A 24,296-nucleotide genomic window follows, 5' to 3' on the forward strand; every position below is an offset into this window, starting at 1 on the left:
GATGCAAGACTCCTATTTTACCTTATTAGCAAAAAGCTAACTGATTATTGGACATTTAGTTAATCTGCAAAGGGAGATAAACTGAGCTGTGCACACATTCAGTCCAAAACATCCAACGGTAGTCAAGGACTGCTCGGTATTCCTGCTTTTTAATAATATTTAATTACTACTCAATAATACAGTCATGGTGCCTATTAAAAAACCCTCTGAGCTCAGAGGCTGACTGGCCTCCAGAAAGACTGAAAGAAGTAGTGTGTTTTGTTCTGAAAGCAACCAAGATCCCTACACTTTCTCATATTTAGCATTAAAAGATACACTTGGGTGGTAATGTTGAAGCACTAAACTTCCTTTCTTTACTGTATACTGCGTGGCGGATTTCAAATCTAGACACACATCATGTGGTATGAGTTAGGACAGAGACCCAACACGTTTGTCTTCCTCTCAAGCAGCCCAGACAATGCAAAACAACAGAAAGCAGGAAATTTGCTAGCCCACAAAGCAGATGTGCCAAACCTTTGAGGGATGGAGTACTATTGTTAGTGGGAAGCATTTTGTGCATTAATGTAGTTCTGAAACAATTTTACAAGTTTATACAAGGTCAAGTAGATAAGTGATACTTGATCGTGTTCTAATCCAGGTTATTTGCCTGTGTGTTGCCTCACGTGTACCCACACACTCCAAGTGAAGCACTCTCAGGCTCCAGACTTTAACAAGGCCACAGCTGCAGCATCATTCAAAGGCTTGGCTTTGCCTGTCTGCAGCCAACAGGTGCTCTTCCAAGATACAGAGTAGCCCGGATAGTCTGTCAAATGCATGCCCACAATGGGACTTAAATGGGACTTAAAATTAAAGGAGTAGCCAGACAAATTGTGTCTTGCAGGTTTGGCTAGCATAAACTACGCACGTGACAACAGACAACAAACTTTTCCATGGATTTTGACAACAGAATAATCCCATTAGATGACGAAATGCAGATTAATCAGTCTTTTTTGGGTTTTCAAATGGTTACTTACAGCAAGTTTCTCACTGAAACCTGTTATTCAAATTAGTAGTTCATAATTCTCTATGCTATTTACTGTGTTCTGAAATCATGAATCCGTACTGCAGTAAACAATAATAAAAGTATTTGCTACTTAGTAGCATTCACGTCCCAAAGAACTGAATATTTCCATGCCTTTAAAGTAGGAAATTACACTACACTACATGTATGGGAAATAGATGCAGAAGCACAGCATTTAACATGAAACGTCCATACAGATGAAGCTGCATATCTGATGCTTTCAGCACGATGCATGGGAAAGAGGGTAGCCACATTCTGGACAGAGATACCATGGACACATGGACCTCAGGCAGAGGTGATGGACATCCCAAACCTGTCCATTCCTGTTCATTTCCTGAATCTTCACTCCCAGCTAGAAAAATTTGCAAATGGAAATCCAATGCCTGTGTTCCATAGGAAGTCAAACGAACTGATTACAATGATCTTCCTGAAATCTCTTTCCTCTCTGAACTGCCTTCTGTTAGTCTGTTTCCCTTCTTTCCCCAACACTTCAGGCACAGAAACTGGACTACTGCTTCCATGCAGACAATAAAGTCTCTCATTTTGTTTTGTACATTATGAGGTCAATAAACTGTCCAGCTGGGTCTACCTGCCAGGGCTACAAAAGCAAGCAGCATATTGACAGAAATCAGTACAACATCATCATGTCTCGGAGTCACACAAAAACTGCAGAGCTTGATAGTTCTGCAACCATAAAATTAGTATGCACCCATTTAAAATGCAAATGATAACATTTGATGTGAGATAAGGAGCATATCTCAGCACCCTATAAGCATTACAATTCACATATTAGCAAAATGAAAATATTATAAACATAGTCCTCTAGGCCCAAATCCAGACTTAGGGAAAGCAACCATATTGTTCATACTATCCTTTGAAATTATTAGAATAGTTAAGAGCCAAAGTCTACAATGCATTTTTAAAGCCACCTTATTAGTTTTATGTCTTTAATAGGCATGGAAAAAGTATTTTGCTAGATTTTGGTTTTGTTTTCTAAATTCCCCATGCAAAAGCAGTCCAATGGCAATACATAGAGCAGCAACACAGCAGCTGAATCTTCACAGCGTACAGTATTTTTCTTTTATTTATGAGAATGCAAGCTCTCTTAAGAGATTCAGCTTGACTTCTGCCTGATCCAGGTACAGCACCAGTATGGCATCTAGTTCTGATAGTAAGTCAGCCAGTATTTTCCAAAATAACCCATTTCTATTTCAATTATTTCTGTCTAACGTATTTCTAAATACTCTTTACATCTAATTCAATGTAAAGAAATTGTCAAGTTATTACTACTACTTGTGTAAAGCTTTATTTTAATAAAATGTAATGTCCCACTTAATAATAATAATAATAATAATAAAGCAGGTGCTATCATAGCAAAGGTACAAAATTTTTAGTTAGGTTTCCTGTATGAAACAGAAACTAACCAGACTTCTGTTTGTTATCATAACATTCAATTCTTCAGCATCAACCATGCCACAGGAACAAAGATTTTTAAAAGTTGCAGAGTCTTCAGCAAATCATAGTTCTACAGCTGGATAAAATATCCTCCAGCTCACTCAAAGACAAATTTGACCTCGAGGTGCAACAGAACCTCTTTGAAACAATCTTTCTACTCCTAAGCAATCTGAAGAGTCAGCCTCTAAGAGAATCTGCAAAATCCCCTTTGAGAAGGAAAAAAAAAGGGGGGAGGGAAAAAGAAAACCATCACCTTAGAGCACAGTCAATTCCATATCAGATAATAACGGTTCAGAAATGGTTCAGAAAACAGTTCAACGGATGTTGAGATTACCCTAAAACTTCTCAGATTTTCCTTTATGCAGCAAAAGGGTGGGAATTGGGACATGGAGAAAGTCCCATGCTCTCAGCCAGCTATCTTCTGTCTTCTGTATCTTTTCCATTACAAAGATCCCGCTCATGTCTGAAAATATCTTCTCAATAATTTCATCACATGTTATCGTGGCGCATTCCCAGAAATTCTGCCCACTTCAAAATGTCTGTGACTTCAAAATCAGCTGTGACTAAATAACTTAGATTAATATACACTAATTTCAGAGGTATGAAATCCAAATGTTAGCTTTTATGGGACTTAAAAAGTTTCATTATGTGCCCATAAGTTCTCCTCATTTGTATTTTTTCCCGAACAAGATTGAAAGGATTTGAAACAGTAGTCAGTGGCTCCATACCAAAAATTAAAAACCAAACAAACAAAAAACAGAAGCACTTATTCTAATAACGTGTAATAACAGAGTACACGATCTGCATTTTCATTCATGATTTGGTTGTTAACAGACTCCCTGAGACCATGCAGTAATTCAAAGAGGACACTCATTGTAAGGCCCACAGTTAAGTGCACAACAGCTGTAAAATGCTACACTAGAATGAGCCCTTGGCAGGTTTGCCACTGGGTGCATGTGAAAGCAGAAGACCTGAACATGTTAAAAAGCATCAAATAAAGTGTATGGAATAATCAATAGGAAAAACAAAATAAAACAAAACAACCTCCATACCATAGTCTGAGTAAAACAGATGAACCAGGAAGGTGATTCTTTTGGGACAGTCTGTTACAGAAGTGGGATGTACGAAAGAATTTTCCATAGTGTGGAATTGTGAATTTACATGTGTTAATTGCTTTGGTTACCGAAGGATGAAACTCGAATAGCAACAATTAATTATCATAAAACCAAATTACACAGAGCTATTGGTAGGATGCAACAAAAAGGGTCTATTCATACATGTTAAGTACAAAGACCTCTCAGACCTCAGCCACTTGCTTCAGCAGGCCCCTGACAAGAAGGAAGCACTGATAGCAATGAAGTAACACTTTTGCCAAACAATTTTCCAGTCAAATTCAGGGAGCTGTTAACACAAATCACGAAGCAACCAGGCAGTATTAGAAACAAAATTATTAGACAATGCAGAAACTCAGTCCCTCAAGGCAGTTCACTGCTGGTTGAATGATGGCAGACTACCTTTTCCATGAAAGCACACTGATTTTCAGTTTTAATATTAAAAGAGTTTGCAATCCATTAAAATATAATTAAGTATGTGCTAAAATAGCCTTACCTTTTTTTGATCTTCTAGTTTGTGACTTACTGGATTCCTTCCATGTTTGCTCATCTCTGAAGATAAATCCATCACATTCACTCCTTGCCCTCAAAACAAAATTGGTTCAGCAATGCAGCAAACTAATCCAAAAAAACAGGGGCTATGAATGCACAGGCAGGGTGTTTTTTCCATCACACATCATCTCTGGACATCAGTGATTTGTAGAAGTGCCTAAGAAATCCATTGAACGAGCTGAGGAAAACTTCACAGTTCACTCTTGGGACTTTCCAAATCACCATAGCGTTTTAAAAATCTGATGCTTGAGAAGATAAATATTCTTCCACTACTATCCACAGCTGCTATCTGTGACTTTCTTCACACGTTTCCATTTTATGTAAGGTTACATTCTGATTGTGAACCTGCCAAGGGGTTTAAAAAAAAAAAAAAAAAAAAAGTATAAGGTTAATTTGCAATTTGCTATCACTTTTGTAGATGCCTGTCCTTCTCAGGTATGAGGGTTGGTTTTTTTTTGCTGTTGTGTGCTCTTTTGAACAGAATAATACTGTTTTGTGATTTAATAATTGGTAGGCTGAATTTAAATATGATCCCATTTGACCCCCTCCACCCTCCACATTACAGGTGGCATACAGAATATTCACTGTAAAGAGAGTGAATTTCAATTATGGACAAAAGAAAAGTTCAAAGAAAGAGAAAAGCAAACACTATTTGACTACAGACAGTACTGCTGAAAATTTTACACCACTGTAATCTGATGCTCACTTAGTTCCTTCAGAAAGCAGTAAAGCAATATCCAGTACAAAACTGACAGAGTCAAACATGGAACATCTGCAGTCAAAATATGAAGTCCAAGCCCATATGAAAGCTTTAAAAATAAAAATAAAAATAAAAAATAAAAAAGTAGGACAAAAAGAAAAACGAACAAAAAACTCCTCCCTCAATTTCTCTTTAAGCCTGCAGTGAAGGGGGAGGGTGAAGGGAGGAAGTCACTACAAACAAGAAATGGCTGCCAGAAAGTTCTATTAGTAACAGTTGTGAATAGTGAAAGCACTGAAGTACCTTTTCTGTCATTTTGAAATTCTAAAATAATAGAGTATTCATGCCTTCAGTGCATTTGAAAGCCAACTGCTGAACTCAACTAAATGAGTAGCTGAGGTCCACTCAGAAATTAACTTGAATGCCACTTCAATTCATTTTGAATGGCATAAAGCTCACAGTATGTCCTCACTATCGCATGCAGAATAAGAAATGTGTAGACAGGGGATTGAATAATACACACTAGGTCATGTAATCTATCTACAATAAAAAGTCATGGAAAAGGTGATTTTCTCTTAACAAGGTAAATAAACCTAAAACTCAGTGCAGTCATTGCTGGTATTACTATCAGCTTAAACTGCCTTTTAATTGGACCTAAGTTGCAAGTGTTACTCCACTGTAATTGATTTATACTCAGGGCAAAAACTATAAACTTGATGGCTGGACTTTGCTTCCAGAGAAAGAAATCCAAATTTGGGAACCTATGATTTCTTCCCCCCAAGGAGCCTAAATATGAAGTTGACGACCAAGTCTGACAGCAGTTTCTAGGAGGATCTGAACCAATCTTCTGTATTTGCAATAGAAGTTATATAATCACAGAATGGTTTGAGTTGGAAGGGACGTTTAAGATCAACCCCCTGCTATAGGCAGGGACACCTTCCTCTAGACCAGGAGCTGAAATCAAGGCACAGAGAGAGCGCAGCACTCTAGGACAGAACAAGGGAACTGACCACTCACAGGCATAGCCCCCCATTCCCACCTCCCGTGTAGTTTTGGAGACACACAAAATCCCCACATCCATAATGTCAACATGCAGGAATACGAAACACAAAGCACCACTGCAGCCACCAATATGTGGATTTATAACTGCAACAGTTCCAAAGCTCAAATAAGTCAAAGCCAAGCTGTTAAAAATGAGCATTTCTCTGGTTCACTGCATGGCCAGACTTAAATTATATTACTCCCCATGCCTGGCAATTATGCTATACTAGGCAATTAAGCTATTCTGTGGAACTGTATAGTGTTTTCAAGCCAAAGTTGGATAGAATGCAAATAACTTTGTTTAGACTGCCCTCATTACTTTTAACATGCAAAGCACAGGATGGCAATTCTTCCTTATTCCATTTAGCATATTGTTCAGTGGTCTACCCTCTTTTCAAAATAAACAGCTATAATTAAATGCTCTTGGCTAGCAAGTTTGGTTGTTCTGTTTTTGTTTTTGTTTTGTTACATTGGCACAAAATTTATTATTTATCATTTTACATTAATACTTAACACAATTACAGAATAAAATATCCAGAATCCTAGAAACCCTACAGATCACAAGCTAGATAGAACAGATCACAAGTCATCTACAAATACAGAAGACAAGAAAAATAAGAGTTTTCTAGTAATGCTATTCCCTTGACAGACATATAACAGTCATTCAGTGAGAACCTCTAATCATTTGCAAATATTCTTAATAAAATAATCTGGCTGAATAAGCATGTAGCACTGCAAACAGAGGCCTAAAGTGAGGGAGTGAACTATCTGAGTGAGGCACAGGCCTGGACATTAAAAAGCACAATAAGGGAAGTATTTTGAAAAGCGTTTCTGACTGTGGGTCACTGAATTACTCCTCTTAGAAACATGCTATGTGAGGAACTCAGACTGATTAAGCTTCTGGTTTAGATACATCCATTACATGCTTTAATTCAGTTAGATACAATTTAGATGAAACATGCCTGGAAAAACTTGTTTTACTTCACAATGAGCCGTACGTTATTCACAGATTACTGGGGAAATCCCTAGATAATTTTCCGAGCTATAGCCAGAGCTATTCCTTCTATATTCTCATTATCAACACAGGCAGCTCTTGAAAATTTTAAATCAGTTGGGTCTTCAGGTGTATTAGAAACCCCTGACTTCCTGAGGTGAGTTCTGATGGCTAGGTAGCAACTCACACACCACAAAACAGTTCTGTTGTAGTCATTATTGGCATGGATAGATACTGAAGCCACCAGAGATTATTCCCTTTCCATGATATTACTGTAATCCCTACATGGACATTTTCAAATTTTGCTATGCCATTAAATTTACATTGCAGTGATCTTGAGCGAGGTCCAGGTATGAAATTGTGACCATATTTCATGGTGTTTTTTTTTTTTTATTTTCCTTGTTCATGTATAGAATACGCTTACAGAGCTGCACGCTGAGCATTATCAACTGCACTGATCAGGATTTATCCTTAAGAGCATTCGATAGCTATGTTTTTATTAAAGCATTTCTAGATATGTTGATATAGAAATTATTGTAATTGTTGTCTGAGTATGGTAATAGAAAGGGCCATGGACATTTTAGAGGGAAGTCATATCCATTTTCTCTGTTAATAACTTGTTATCAAATATCTTACATGCAGCTATTAATGTTGCTGGTCCTCAATGAACATGCTGTGTGGTGGTTTGCTTTTGCTTTTTGAGGTTGGATTTTTTTTTTTTTTTTCCATTTTTCTTGTTCCTTTCCAATCAGAAAATGAACTGAGGTCTTGATGAGCAGCACAGCTATTTAGAGAAGCACAGGGATTGTGTTAGGAGTGGGGAGTCTTCATGTTAGGCAGTAGACACAGATGAATACCCATTATGGAAATCCTAAGTGAAGTTCATGTGAGCATGCAGTTTGCAAGTTGAGGGAGGCTCCAGCAAAGATATCATACTCAGGATCTTTCACTTAAATGCAAAAGTCAGAGGCTGGGATAGAGCAGAAATCAAACATTTTATCTGTCAGTATCTTTCAAATACGACAGTAGCTAATTCAGGTGCAAGGGCAAATATCAGCTTTAAATCTCAGTACAGAGCTAGAGGGAATGCAAGATATGTGCCGGGCACAGTTTCTGCCCATCAGCACTGCCATGCTTGGCAGCCTGGCAGAAAGGCTGGGAGACACAAGTCAGAGCATTATAATTCTGTGACTCTCATGAGATGAGCACAATCTCATGCAGGAAGTCCTCTGCACCAGTGTCCTCCAGCCTGTTCTTTAAGATTATGGTACAAAATGATGCAAAGATCTGTAAAAGTCTGCGTTGCAGACATGCAGTTCAGGTACACCAGAGATGCAACTTCCATCTTTGACATGCTTCTATCTAGGCAACACAGCATCTAAATATGGCCCTATTAATAGCAGTAGCTTCACAGCAGCCTCTAAGAACTTACCTCTGATAATGAAAGCACCTTAATGTTCTTGTTGGGCTTTTCCCAAAGGGACAAAGCATTTAGGAACTCTGTGTGAGTCTAAATGCAAGTACAGAGATCAGGCACACAAAGAGTTATCAGGAGACAACCATTATGTTAATTCTTGGAGAATCTGAGAGCAACGCCAAAGAACCCTGCATTTATCCAGCATTCAGAATGAAAAGCCAGACTCTGTTCTCTGTAAACATGAATGATAAAAGTGCCATGGAAAGGCTTGTCTGCACCAGATAAAAGCCGTCTAGGAAGGCAGCTGGTGAGCCAAAAAAATATCTCTAAGCAGTGAGGCCTGCCTACAAATTTATTTTTTTCTGATACAAAATTACTTCTGGTTCCAACAGCAGTAAAACAGGTCCAAATATACTGATTCACAGCAGTACAAAAAGCCACAGTGTATGCAGCCCTTCCCAATCAATGCAATCCTGTTCACTCAGATGAAAAGGAACCACATAAGGACAAGTCCAAAGATGATACTTAACTTCCTCTGTTAAACGTATGTGAGAGTGACATTATTTTTTTTTTTTGTAAGCAGCATCATTCTATCCTCTGTATTTCTTCATAAGGCACAACTCTCTTCAACACCAAATGCAACAGCGATGCCACTGCATTATCAGCAAATACAAAATAACAGTTGCTTGCATTGTTCCTGGCTCTAAACAATTCGAGATAACTGTGTAGTTCTCACATTTGTCCATGCTAAATAGATTTTTTAAAAATGAAGAATTAGAAGAGGAATCTCATAGTTACATTCCTGCAATGCTGTTCTGCAAAGAAGGAAGCTCATTACTTCTACTTCAGAATGACTACATGAGTTAACACTGGTTCAGATAGTGATTCGGCTAGTACTGTTAAATAATCAATAAATGAATAAATAAATAGAGAATATCCTTTAGCAACATCTGGAGACATTACAGATTCCAATACTCTCAAAAACCTTTGCTATAAATTGTACTTGTCTTACTTTTCCTTATTTTTGCATGCAACAGTTGCAGACTCCAGATTGGAGTTGACTTGGATTTGATAACAGTTTTGTAACAATAGTCAAATTAGTTTATTTTGGATTTCTCAAATCCTTTTTATCTTTCATAGCAAACTCCATCAAACAGCATTAAGGCTATGCAGACAAGTTAGAGCTGCTATGTATGAATTTTCAGATTTGGAATGAGTATCAGACAGGAATGTCTTATTCCTTCCATCAACCAATTCTTTGTCCACTGATCATCAGAGAGAAAGAAACACAAGGCATATTTTTGAGATTCTGCTCCAGTTTTTATGATCTCCTACAGATTTCGTGTGAGATGACAATTCTGTTATATGTGCAGCACTCTGCCAGGACACGAGTGAGCATCCGACCTGAATCTGATGCTAAAGTAACCATTTTCTGTGATATATAAAACATCTATGCTCCACTGTGCATCTTACAGCACTTCTGTAGAGGTGCTGCACTAGCCAAATTCCAACTGGAAAAGTTATTTCAGTTACTTATGTATACTGTCTATTTTCAGTGGGATATTTATGCATTTCTGTCCACATTTGTTTTGAATGCTTCTCTGTATCATTAAAACAAAAAATGTCTCCTCACATAAAAAGGGTGGTGTAACTTCTGCATAATATCTGTGAGTCAGTAGGAATAAGGAATATTCATCAGCCTTCTGTGATGTCATGATCAGCTGCATAGGTGAGAGGAGATCGGTGACGTAGCTTGACTTCAGCAAGGCCTTTGACACTGTCTTCCATAACATCTTTGTAGTTAAACCTAGGAAGTGTGGGACAGATGAGGATGCAGTGAGGTGGCTCAAGAACTGGCTGACTGGCAGAGCTTAGAGGGTTCTGATCAGAGACACAGAGTCTAATTGGAGCCCTGCAGCTAGTGAAGTTTCACAGAAGTTGGTACTGGGTCCAGTTTTGTTTAACATCTTCATAAATGACCTCAATAAAGGAATAGAATGCACCCTCAGTAAGTTTGCTGATTATTCAAAGCTGGAAAGAGTGGCTGACACACCAGAAGTCTGTGCTGCCATTCATGAGACCTGGACAGACTGAAGAGATGGGCAGAGAGGAACCTTACGAAGTCCAACAGGGGCAACTGTACAGTCCTGCACCTGGGGGGAAATAATTGCATGCCATCAGCACAGATTAGAGAATGATCTGCTAGAAAAGAGCTATTCTGGTGCAACAACAGGTTGGCCACGAGCCAGCAGTGTGCTCTTGTGGCCAAGAAGACCAATGGTAACCTGGAGTACATTAAATAGAGCCTGGCCAGAATGTCTGTTAAGGTGTTCCTCTTTCTCTGCTTTTGTGAAGACACATCTGGGGTTCCGCACTCAGCTCTGGGCTCCACAGTTCAAGTAAGACAGGCATTCTAGAGAGTCCAGCAGAGGACTACAGAGATGATTAGATGCCTGGAGCATCTCTTTTATGAGGAAAAGCTGAGAGAGCTGAGACAGTTCAGTCTGAAAAGATCTGGGGGAAGGGAGGTATGTCATCAATGCTTATAAATATCTCATAGATGAGAGTCAAGTGGAAGAGACCAGGCACTTTTCAAAAGTTCCAGCAACAAAATAAGAGGCAATGGGCACAAACTGGAATATGTGCTCCATATGAACATGAGGAAAAACTTTCTTACTATAAGAGTGACAGAGCACTGGCACAAGTTGCCCAGAGAGGCTGTGGAGGCTCCTTCTCTGTAGATAATTCAAAACTCACCTGGATGTTGGGGTTTTTTTTGTGTAACCCTACTGCAGGGAACCTGCTCTAGGAGGGGATTGGATTACATGACCTCTAGACATCCCTTCTAACCCCAACAATTCTGTGATATTTGTATTATTAATTGTAACTCCACAGGTACCACAAAAGAGCTTCCTTGAAAAAGAAAGAACCTACCAGCAGTCTAATTGGGAAATAAGAAAAGACAGCAGTGAGTCGGAAATAGAAGACAGGAAGCATACTCTAGGCATATCATGGAAAGTAAGCAAGAAAATGCAATTTAATCCAAAATTACAAATAATTGCATGCTTATACGTATTTCCCCACAGAAAGAGAATGTTTCAGCTGATGAAATAGAAAAATTTGAGATTCATGAGAAAGAGAAAGGCTAATAGAAAATAGTAGGACCAGCATAGCTTTGAAATTTCATTTCTTAGGGAGCGATTACACTTTCCCTTCTGTTGCTTTTAGATTTTGATTTGCACGCTGAAAAAAGATGCAGAAGATGTGTGCATGATCAGTGGCCATTCTCCTGGGACTTCTAGTCATCTCTAATTATGTTGCTAAGATACCAGAAATCCCAGGCAAATTACTAAATATTTATTTTTGCCCACTTTACAAAATTTACAGGAAGAAAAAGGCAGTATGCTTTGGGAAATACCTAGATGGCAGGTTTATAGAGATTAACACATCTGGCATTTCTTGATACTTTACATTCTTCAAAATTTTGCTACTACTCCATGAATGGCAATATTGTCCAACAGGAAGCGTGTTCTCTTTGATTCTTAGGTCACAAGTAAAAGAAACAGGAGAAAGATGTACATATATTCATGTTCTGAGCAATTCATATACTCATACACAGCAATACCCTACTGAAAGTTCTCCAGTTACATGCAAAGGTTTACTTCCCCACCTTACTGAAAGTGAGAATACATGCTCCCAAATTTGATAAACCTAAATCCTTAAATCTTAATATTGCTATTAAGCCACACAACCTCTCTTGGCCTACCATGACTTGCTAAATAACTTCACCGGATCAAAGCTATCTGCTTCTTCAGAACATCTTTAACTTTATGCCTGTTGCAAGTGATAGAGCAAAAAAGCACACCTATCTTTGTAGAGCATGCCTCTAATAATTTCACGGGTACTTCAAAAGTGGATAATTTGTTTGTTCAATATTTGTTTAGTAGCAGCCTTTCCATGGGAACTTGATGCTTACCCCCAAGAATATAAATATAGGTGCTGACTAAAGATTGCAAGCCGTGCTCCACTAAGCCTATATTTCAGTATTCTAGACATGGCCAAACTAGTCTCACAATTAATTGGACTGATTCAAACAAATATGTGACTGAAACAACAAACAGCTCCTAGAAGTGGCAGAAGAAAAAGATAGCTGAGGAGGGGAGAGAGATGTTGGAGGCATGGGGGAGGCACAGGGAAGGAGGGATGCAAAAGGAAATATAAATATATATACTTACAGAAAGAGATTCAAGTTATTATACATATAAAGCAGCAGTAGCTGGTGTATCTTAATTATAAAGTAAAAAGATGACCCCTAATGGCAGAATTTTATTTATCTTCAAAAATCATAGAACCACAAGCTTCTTTAAATCCAATCTGGAAGAGATTGTTTAGTCTCCCCTGGTACCTCCCTCAAGACCTCACTTCTCCCCTGGTGCTGTCTGCCAGAGGCCCTGGGTGAGGACATTCTCCACAGCTGCAGTTACAGCACATTTTTACATCCTAGGTTCATACCTAGCTTCATCTAGGTAAGTCAGCTTCCTGATCTCCCAGTACAGAATAGAATTTGACAGTCTATATTCCAATGCTTTATTCTGACATTACTTTAAATTCCCAAGTGACAAGCTCAAGGTGTTCTTCACAGGAGAATATTAAACAGTCCAATAAATCTGAATGCTCTAGGAAGTTTCTTAAAAGCTAGGTATATAGAGGTATGTTTTACATTTACATGAATTTCACATTCTTCAGGCATCCTGTATGACTCTTCACAAATACAGGCAATTAATCAATTTGTAAAAATACATGGAGTGTCTTCTCACAGTTTTAGACTATATCCATGTTCAAGTTTCTTCTGTTAAACATGAATATATAAACAAATTGAGAACACCAAATACACAACTGCACTTCAATATGTCAGAGCACTTTGTCAAATGTATCTGAGCACCTGAAAAGGTAGAAGTCCATACAAAGGTTACTTTAAAAGGGATTTAACTGAAAGTAACAGGGGACCAGGAACACAGGACTATACACACATTCCAAGGCTTCTCTGAAAATCTAGAACTACAAAGAATCTAAGATAATAAATAAGAAATAATCCTTTTTTTTTTTTTTTTTTTTTAAATAACTGCCTGTCATGTGATTACCATCAACTACATTTTAGGTGTTTGTTGCTATCAAAAGGATGCACAGAACAAAGCACACCTCCACCCCCAAATATCCGAAAATAAGTCTCAAGAGAGTAAGGCAGTCAAAGTACGAGTCATGTTCTGCTTATAAACAGGAAAAAGAAAGTACTCAGAGTCTGCAAGACCATTTTGGGTGGGATTCATTTGAACACACACAGGTCCAGTCACTCAGTGCTGTCTCTGTAGTTTGAGGGAACAAACAGGCATTTTGAGAATGTAATTCCTCACGCTCAAAATAGCTCAGACGAATTGGTACCAAAAAATTCCTATCTCTTAGTACTGACTGCAGAAATATCTTTAAGGACTGATGTTTGAAGTCAGGTGAGTGGAATCTCTTGCATGAGATTACACTTTTTAAAGGACAGAAGACATGAAGTTTATAAATTCAAACTAAGCACAAGGTTAGAAAGTTGTACAAAAGGAAGACAAAAAAAAAAGCCTAAACCCAATAATACACCCAATGAAGTCCCACCAAATAATTCCAAATGAGTAATCTATCAGCTCTTTGTAACTCTTAACTGCAAGTGGAGAGCAGGGTCTCTGACTGCAGGAACATCTGATCCCTACTGATTTGTCACAGGTGAGGATTTTAGTTGCTCCAGCAAGTTGCTCCTACTCGGGGTAACTACAAAACTGCTCCTTTCACAGCAAAGTTGCCTATAGCAATCCTTTCACCAAGTTTTATCACCCATCTCCTTTAAGAGCTGACTTTTGACATAGAAAACAGTCTCTCAAGAATCTCAAAAGAATGCGATTCCTTTTTTCCTATAGAAAGCAAAAACTCTTACATACTCCTGCCGTTTTTGTTTTTGGTTCACATACTGTATGATACTACAATTAATGACGATTTTTGAAAAGGTGAAAAATAAAAATAAAAAATAGGGCTTTCATTGTTTTCTTTAGACTTTTGGGATTACTTTTGAGCTGTTTTGCCTCTTAACAAGCAGAGCAATTTTTGACGGCTTTTTTCTGGTCACCTTAGGTTTTCCTATCTCTGTAAAATGGCACTGAGAAGATCTTCTCTTTTGCGCCACACACAAGTTACCAGTCCTGAAAAGCAGCATTAACAACTGCAGATGGTGAAGGGCCTGGAGCATCTCTCCTATGAGGAAAGGCTGAGTGATCTGGGTCTGTTCAGCCCTGAGAAAAGGAGACTGAGAGGGGACCTGATCCAGGTCTATAAGTATCTAAGGTGTGGGGGGCAGAATGGCGAGGCCAGACTGTTTTCAGTGGTGAGTGGAGACAAGACAAGGGGAAACGGCTGGAAACTGCAGCATAGGAAGTTCTGCACAAATGTGCTCAAGAACTTCTTTACAGTGAGGTGACGGAGCACTGGAACAGGCTGCCCAGGGAGGTGGTGGAGTCTCCTTCTCTGGAGATGTTCAAGACCTGCCTGGATGCCTACCTGTGCGACCTGCTGTAGGGAACCTGCTTTGGCAGGGGGGTTGGACTCGATGATCTCTGGAGGTCCCTTCCAACCCCTACGATTCTGTGATTTTGTGATCAATCCCACGAATTCAGTTGTGCAGACACCATTGCTAAGGCAGATCTAGCTACAAGCTGTCCCCTAACACATACCCTGTTAGAATGTTCTGAGATTCATTGCCACACAGTGAGATTACAGAAGCTTAAAGAACTGTTTGTAATGTTATTATATCCCTTGTAATATCTTCTGCTGTTTACTATATACATTATGCTGCCTTTGTACTCCCTTTTCTTTCCAATTTCTAAGCTCTTTTTAACATTCTGCTAGCGTGTAAAACTACAGATTTTGTTCAGAGCCTGAAAGTAGAGCTGTAACACTGAATTGCCACTGGTTGTTCATCCATCTTCATCCAACTTCACTACAGGATGGATTATTTATAAAGTATTACTTTCCCTTATTATTGTCCCCAAAAAGGATACAGCCAGACTTGAAAAATATGCTTGGTGGTTTTTTTTTTCTTAAAAGCTAAAAGTACTGTGAAAAGAACATTGTTTCCTGCCTTGCTAGTGCAACTATTTCTATTTTCATGCAGGATTGTTTTTGGCTGAAATTCACCCTGTTGAAAAGGAGTATCGAAGACCTCCATGACAATGATGATAAGTTTAACTGGCCCATAAAGCCAAGACAACGCATGTCTGATTAAGATCTGGACATCACTTTAGATTCAAAGTATACATTTATACAGTTTATAGCCTGGCAACTCCAGCATCTCCATTGGCTTTGTTAATTTTCAGCACTCTAGGAATAATGCTTTAATATTTCCTTAAAAGTATAACAGCCTTTCTCTGAATCATAGAAGATTCGTATTGCCAAATTACTACAGTTTAGCCCTAAGCCTAAGAAACGTTACAAAATATAAGCACTAAAATGTACAGAGCCACAGATAGTACCTTAACAGCCTCTCCTCGAGGCTGAACTGTGAGAACAATACCCATAAATTTCCCTTCACTTTTAGCACCACAATGGCTACATACATAACACTGATCTCAAATTCACCCAGTCTGAAAGCTGAAAATGCCAGTAGATATATTTCTCTCTTTTGTGCAAACACTTCCTAGCTCTTTGAAAAATGCCAGAAAATTAGGTTTGCATGTATGGAACATGCCATAATTAAATAAAAAAGGGAAACGTGTAATTAACAATGCAAATAATTTATATTTTCTCTGTTGAGACAGCTGACATAAAATTTGCCCTCCCAATTATTAAAACGTGACTTATGTCACAAACATGCTCCTGAATGAGACCACAAATGTACACTGCTGCATCAATGAATTTACATCTAAATATTGTCGGTCTCTCAGAGATGATTAGCAATCATCAGAGATGACATGTATCATTCAAAAGATAAACAAATGTGAGCACCAGAGATTGCACTGACAAAAGAAGAACAATTTCTTCACATGATCAAACACACATTCAGAGTCTAATAAGGGCTGAGAACAGTGTTAAGCTGGATAATATCTGCATCTCTTCTGTAGAATAGTCTGAATTTGCTATTAGCAACACTGTTAATCACAAAGCACGTGTGAAATAGCCCAAAAAGAGATTAGCAGCTGGGCTGAGTATGTATTTTAAGAAAATCTGGTTTCTGAAATTATAAACACATGTTTAATTAATTTGTTCACCAGCTGCTCAGAGTGGCAAAAAAAGATTGAAACAATCCTGTAAAATCTACTGCAAAATTTATTAAAGAAACATTGACTACCTAAAGAACTTTCTGCAATTAATTGTGTTACACAATTATCTACAAACACAGAAGTCCCCCCCCCTAAAAACATACCCAATTCTTTTATTTTTCTACAGCCAGGAATACCCAAGAACAAATAAGTAATGCCAAAAATATTATTTCATTTAAAAATATAGCCAATATACTCACAATATTATCATGTACAACAATGCTCCACAGTTTTTCAGACGAACTCATAAATCAGATGACTACTATAATATAGCATGCACTGAGATAAAGTATCTTAATGATTAAATTTACTTCAATTGCTTTTGCATCACTAAAACCAACTTTCTTTTAATTATTAAGATCAATCAGCCTAAACAATGTCAACCAAAATATTGTCACATTTCTTATCATATAATACTAATAACACTTTGAAATACTGCCACAATATTAATGTATTCTTTAAAACAGACCACTGCATCCAAAATTCAACAAAGTTATACCAAGCAGCAAAATATGAATGATGCCTCATTTTATAAAGGCTTATACATACCAGATAACGCAGTAAAAATGCTTAATTTGTTTCATCTTTCACTGTGAGATTCTGCATGAAAATGCTATGCTATTACTACTTACGTATTTCTACATTCTTGCCAATTGTGGATTTAAAATATATATATATATATATATCTCACAGAGGTGGAGGTTAGAAGAAAAGGCTCAGAAAACAATGCCTCTACCCTACCCAAGGAGTGGATCACATTGCACTGATTGAAATTTAATGGTTCTTCAGGAAGCATAATGAACAACCTTATCTCAGGAGACCTCTGTTCTCTACACACATCAAGAGTGGTGACAGCTCATCCTTCCCAGAAACCAATACCAGGAAGAAAGTGAGCTGCCTGAGAGCGTTAAACCCACGGCAGTGTTAGATGCCTGCTGTCATCAGGGACAAGTATTACCATGCAGCCTACCAAGCTTGCTCAGATACTGCAATTCACACGCGGAAACCTCTCTCCTATTTCCTAGCGATACAAATCAAGAGCATCTCTGTTTAATTCAAGCGTGTTTGCCTTCACGAGCCTGGCAGCCCTCTGCCTAATTCCCCATACTGCTGTATGGAGAGCCAAGTCTGGCCTTTTCTCAGCAGGTGGTGGGGAGCTGCCAAGGCAGCCCCCTGCAGTGGAGGGGAATGTAAGGCATCATCCTGCCAGACGAGGATGGCCATCAGCTTGCTGCAAGAATATTTAGCACACACAGCCCCCAGTAGGTGGGTCTCTAATTTTGAACCCTCGAGTATGGAAATAAAAAGCGTGAGGGAAAGCTATTAAATATTTGGGGTTACAGAAGGATTTAAATGAGTTTTCTCCAAAATAAGAGCAGAAAGTAAGATAGCCTAACACAGTAGCTATGCATTCACACACACTACATGGTATTTTGCACAAGTATCATCATAAAAATTCATGACTTGGTTGCTTAACATAACTGAAGCAAGCAAAAGGCTATGTGCCTCATAAAAGCTTAAGAAACAGGTAAGCAAGTTCAAAAGCAGTAAGACACACTCCACTAGCCTGTAAACAAATATTCACACACACACACATACAAAAAAAAAAAAAAAAAAAAAAAAAAAACCAGCCTCCAACAGCTCAGCTATATATTTCTGTGAAGCTCAGCACCAGGAATCAGTTCAAACTACAGTCCAGTATTTACAGTCAGGAGAAACTGATTTTTATTGCTGGAAGATCAGCATTAATTTGCTCAAGACTTAGCTATACTGCATAAGATGCTATTAACTCTACAGTGTAGATGCTATTAACTCTATTCCAGTGTAGTGCTGGACACTCAAGCGAATATCAATACCTGAGCTGCTGCTTTTACTTTACCTAATACACCAACCAAACATCACCGACAACAATATCAGGCTTTCTCCTTGTAAGCCACAGAAGTAATTAGTACTCACAAGTTTAAACTAAAAAAATAATAATAATAAAAAATCAGGTTAATAGCAATTTTTAAAAAAATAGGTTAAACTGGTAGGGTTTTGGTCTATTTGTCACCTCTGTAATATGAACACACTTGTTTATTCCTAACATGCTTATTCTTTTATAAGAGTGAAGGGAAAAGGTGTCATACCTAATTCTTTTCCACCATTTCTTTTCCTCCTTTCTCCTTTATGAAATGTGTTGAAATGAATAAAAATAGCCCATTTTTATGGCTGCCTTACAATGATAGCAGCAACAAGCAAAGCTTATATTTGTAGTCTGTCACAGACGTTAGTGGCATAACAAAGTCAAAATGGAAGGACACATTATAATGTATGATCCAAAACTGTTTCCATTATGTAGTGACATTTCTTTACATAATATTTTCAAGAACAAAACAAAAACAGTGTTTTTAGAAGCAAACTACTTTCTGTTCCAGATTTTGTAATCAGGCTAAGAACCATCTAAGCAGCCATTTGTGCTTAGGGGAACACGATTTTGTTTTTTAATCTCCACATGGAGGGTAGAAAGAATTTCTGATGGTGACCATCAAGTTCCCATTTCATCACCTTCATTAGTGGGCTCTTTCTTTCCTTTAACAAATGCCTTGTCCAGCCCAACAGCAATTTTTAAAAAGATCACCATGTTCATCCTTAGTACAAATAAAAAATGAAATGGAGAAAGATAGTCGCCATCCTGTTCACAGCAGGCAACCACCTGCATCAAAAGGCTTCCATAGCAGAAGCAGGTATGCGCCAGCAGCCTTAGCAGAGCCAAGAGGCAAGCTCCAAGCTGGAGGCCATCCATCTAGGACAGGGCAGAAGCACTGACAGGATGACTTGCTACTGCCCACGGTGCATATGTTCTGCGGGGAACAGATCAGACAGTGCTGTCAATCTGGCACCTCAGATGAGTCCTAATTTCTCTTGCACAAACATTTAAAAACAGCTTGCTATTTCTTTTCCCCATACATTCTATTTCTACAGTGCTTTTCACCAGGCAATTTTCAAGAGGCTAATATTAATTAACACTCAAAAGACTCCTAAGAAGCATTTCAGGAACAGAAACAATCATTTCACCCACACTCCTATCCTCTGTGGCACAACGTGACAGCTTCTTAAAGAGCAAAATATAGCGATAAATTGCCTAAAGCTGGTTAGAGTAAATTGTCTTAAACTTCGATTTTCAAAGCCTTATCCATGGCCCCCGATGGGCTTCTTTGATTCTAGCTCTCCTACTGAATCCAACGCTGCTTTTTCAAAGAGAAGAAAACCTGTTTTATGAACCCCTACAACGTGCACACTTTTCACACTTCTGTTCCATCTCTGTGCCTTTTCTTCGTAATGTAGAATATTGTAAGATTGTGCTGAAAATTTCTGAAAGAATCCAAGATAAAACAACTCCTGACACGAAGGCTGTAAATAATACTTAAAAAGCTAGTTTGCGTTTAAAAGCCTCAACATACCAGTAATGATAACTAATTTACAGTTTTTTGCTGTCCAGACATTTTTCTTATTCATGTGTGATTTTAGTTACACCATGTCCATTTATGTAAATGGTAAGCACTGCAGACATTAGCACATGCACCAGAAAGCGCACTGGAAGAGCAACAGAAAAAGATTTTTCTAAGCAGTCAAAAAATACCATTAGAGAACATCTAGTATGGAGATTGCATAGATGAATTACCAATAATGAACGAAATAGCTAATGCTAATAACCAAGCTTAACTGGTAAAATAGCCAATTAAAATGCCATCTCCAATTAAAATGACAATTACAGCAAAGGGATATTAAGATACACGTCAGTGTGTAATTATTCTTTTACACTATTTCCTTTCTTCCAGTATCCTCCAACAGCAAGACTTTTACCAGAATTAGAACCAGGCTCTCATTGTCTTACCTTTAAAAATTTGACATTCAAACTATTCCAAAAGACAGATACAAAAGGTAAAATACAGCAGAAAAAGGAATTAAGCAGATTCAGATTCTAAGAAAGAAAAGTATCTCATGAACATAAAAGAAATGAAAGAGCAAATACACTGTCCTGAGGCAAGCTTTGTAGGGCAGCTCATAAGAATTGCAGATCCTCCTCTCTCTGCCCTCCCGGCAGCCTGCCTTTGGAAGGAAGTCTTCCTCTAATTTCAAAGCCTATGTAATGAGGAGCCAATAAAACATTATAATCTGCTAATGTCTATTACCATTGATTCGCAGGACTTCCTCTCCCTTCAATTAATCCACAAGATCACATGGTTTACCAAATGACGCGTGAGGACAGGGGATTACACCACAACTGATATAAGATAATAATACATGTAGTAGAAATAAAAGAATAAGACTTGCAGCAGCCCCTGTAATTGGTGCTAAGATACTGTAATGACAGATCTATAAGCACAAGGTCAGTGGAAAACATCTCAGTTTCCACATAACAAGGACAGTTTTCTGGCCTGATCAAGAGTTCATAATTACAAGTTTTTTCTTTCCTGTTGTTGTCAGTGAACTCTTGGTTAAAGAATGTCATTGTCATCATAGCCCTGCTACCTTCAATCACACAATAATAAATCCATGCATATAAACTAGCCCACCAGTCTCATATGCCACCTTCCTCTTCTTTCCTCAAAATGAAAATTTAGCAAAAACAAACGTAACATTTCACTGCATAATATTTTCAAGAACAAAACAATCAAAGCAATGTCAGTGTTGTCATAAGCAAACCAGATTCTGTGCCAGCTTTTATTCCAGTAACACAACTGTGTTCCAGACTGCGGGGAATTAGTAACAGAGACTTCACCACACTTCATCAAAACCTGCAGACTATTGCTAACAATACTGCAGATTGCTTATTACGCCTTCTTCCATACTGTTTACTGGCATTTCATCTGCCCTTTGACAATGAAAGACGCAAAATGAACACATGCTTGTGGGGTTTAAGTTCTACTAAGAGTTCTGCTAAAGTTCAGCCACAGGGACAAAATTCCTGCAATGTACTTCTGCAGTCCAGCCAGGACATCAAGTATCAGGCAGGTTTTATACTGTAATATTTGTTGGAGGGAAAAAAAAAATGGAAATTAGAAAGATGCCTGCAAGTTTTAACTGAAGTCTCAGAAAATTCTTTTCTAATTGCTCATAAATTAACTAATGTATATGTTTTGATAATTCTTTAATAGTTGGTTCCACAACTGAAAAGTAAACTCAACTGTTTTATCTTTGCAGTTGACTTTGTTTAGCAGATGATTCCTGAGCACCAAAAGAGCTGACTTAATCTGTACTTAACAATCTGTGTTTTGTGGAGTCGCACTAAACGTTCAGAAATTAGCTTAAAATGTCCCAACCGTGTTGGCCTGTTTGCAGTACTGAAAATGGTCCTTTCAAAACTGTGTTCACTTCAAAACAGATGCTCAAAAGTTCTGGCATCTGTAGATTATAGGCTAAATCTTTCAGCCAATCCAGCACAAACAGAGGAAAAGGGGTAAAAATCACATTTACATTCATTGCATTGGCTACAGCAGAGCCTTACAGCAAATTAAAACAGCCCAGAAGATGTTTCAACTTACACTCAGCTCCTTCCAAACCAAGAGGCCCACTTATCAGGTAAACTACAGTCTAGTCAGAAGTCTCAATCTGTTAAAACTTCTCTTCAAAATTTTGCCCTGTTTGGAGATGGGATGGAGCTACAAGACTTTAGAAATGCCTCGGGGATCCCTTATCTCTGGGATGCAGAGTGGGCTTGCAAGTAATTGCATACTGTGATACAAATATTCTGTGTCCAAAATACACATCACCAGTCAAAGCTTCTTAGCATTTTGTTTCTTTGGATGACAAAATGCAATGACTAACTTCATGGTGACTAAACTACATATTTGCAACTAAGACCATACAAGTCATTGCCAATTACTGCATATGAAAGTACAAACCTTCCCTCTCCGCTACCAAAAAAAGCCAATAGTAGCATTACTGCAAGTATACTGGAGTATTTTTACTAGTCTATAATGAAAATAGGCAGGTTGTCTGAGATCAGAAATGTTTAAGAATATAGGATTGAAGGAAGTGTGCACCAAAGCAGGCTGAAACTGCTAAGTAAAACTTCAGTACATCAGAAGCCTCCCGAGAGAAGAAAGCAAACAAGCTACACCAACAGAAATAAAAGATCAAGAAGAACAGAGATGTTTAGTAATAGGCACTGTGGAAAGAAAAAAAAAAAAAGAAAACAAAAGGAAAAATTAGTTACAGTAGAATGCATCCAACCAAAAGCCATAGCTCTTGTCTACCAGACATCCCTTCTTCGACAGTCTTTAGCAGTATCCTCTTAACTTAGCTGTTTTTGGTTTCTTCTAAATCAACAGATGGATAATTTGCTGAGGCATTATAAAATTCTAAATAGCAGAAGACCACTGATTCTGGGTAATAAATTAGCTTTAAAGTACTTAATTTGTACATCAACAACCAGTAAACTTGCATTATTAAGTATAGACTCTACACATTATATTGAGTAAGACTATAATACTAGTATCCTAGTTTTCTGAATTACTAAATTTTCTGCTATGAAGAGAGCAGAGGAATCAGAACTGGCAAAAGAGTAAACACTGAAACAAAGTTAAAAGAAACAAATTGGAAGAAAAAAATTTGAAAAGTAAATACAGCTTCTAACAGTGAAATAATGAGCAAACCAAAGCATATGAAATGAAGAGAACTAAAGATCACTGAAGACTTGGATTTTTGAACTAGAGTCTTCTAGTACTCATTCAGCATCCCATACTACATATGAATTGTACACGTGCGTTTAATATGCTTTGTTTCATTTTCAGTCTCAAATGTTCTTTCATCAGAAAAGGTGAGAAAATACACCATTTTGATGACTTGACAGTCATGTTTACTGCTGCACAGAGAAATTATTCAATTTTGGGTTCATGAATTGCAAACTATCCCTGGGAATCAAGCTTTTTCCTATTCTTTGCTCTGTAGCTTGGTCATGCTCTACACTTCTGCATCATTTTATCACTACAATTCCACTTAGCTGTACAGAACAGATTACTTTTCCAGCTCTTCCTTCTGACTCTGGCACCCTCCTGCATACTCTCATATCCTTTTATCCCACTGAACTATTTTATTTGCATCATGCTTGCAAAGTATCTATCAACAAATTCTTAGGGGCTTGTTAGTATGCAATGAGGCATCACATTATTAATCTCTCTCATCACACACGTGAGGATATAATAGGACATCAGTCAAGAAACTTTAAAGAGAAGAAAAATACTGAAGCCTTCACCTAGTTTGAGCTACTGCTTGAACATTTTATACTAATTTCCTACAAGCCTGTACTGTGTACTGTGTTACCACTATGTTAGCACAGGAGCAATTGCTGTAAACACACACATTTCTTTTCACACCAACACGCTGATGCCACCACTACCAGATCACTTGCATTCAATTTGCATACCAAAGTACATGGTGCAACCATCATGTCAAAAAGCCCATGCTGAAGATCTAAACTACAGCATATTTATGCTTTTCCTCTTTGGAGTCTTCTAATGTTATAAATGACTCTTCTCAAAGTATTTTTAAGATTAGACATTACAACAAACCACGCTTGCTCTAGCAGTCTGCCTAATCAACACCTCAGAGATTCCAAGGTCTAGATGAATCTGA

General features: G+C 38.0%; 1 protein-coding gene across 1 annotated transcript in view; it reads right to left on the reverse strand.

Annotated features, from left to right (window-relative positions):
- NAV3 (neuron navigator 3) overlaps positions 1-24,296 on the reverse strand; it is a 524,389-nt gene that overhangs the window by 384,413 nt on the left and 115,680 nt on the right. The window contains exon 2 of the mRNA XM_052668319.1: positions 4,124-4,524. Coding sequence (XP_052524279.1) covers positions 4,124-4,195 — 72 coding nt within the window. The 5' untranslated portion in view covers positions 4,196-4,524. The remainder of the gene's footprint in view (positions 1-4,123; positions 4,525-24,296) is intronic.

This window comes from Tympanuchus pallidicinctus, unplaced genomic scaffold (genome assembly GCF_026119805.1).
Source record: "Tympanuchus pallidicinctus isolate F22 unplaced genomic scaffold, pur_lepc_1.0 scaffold8, whole genome shotgun sequence".
Lineage (NCBI taxonomy): Eukaryota > Metazoa > Chordata > Aves > Galliformes > Phasianidae > Tympanuchus > Tympanuchus pallidicinctus.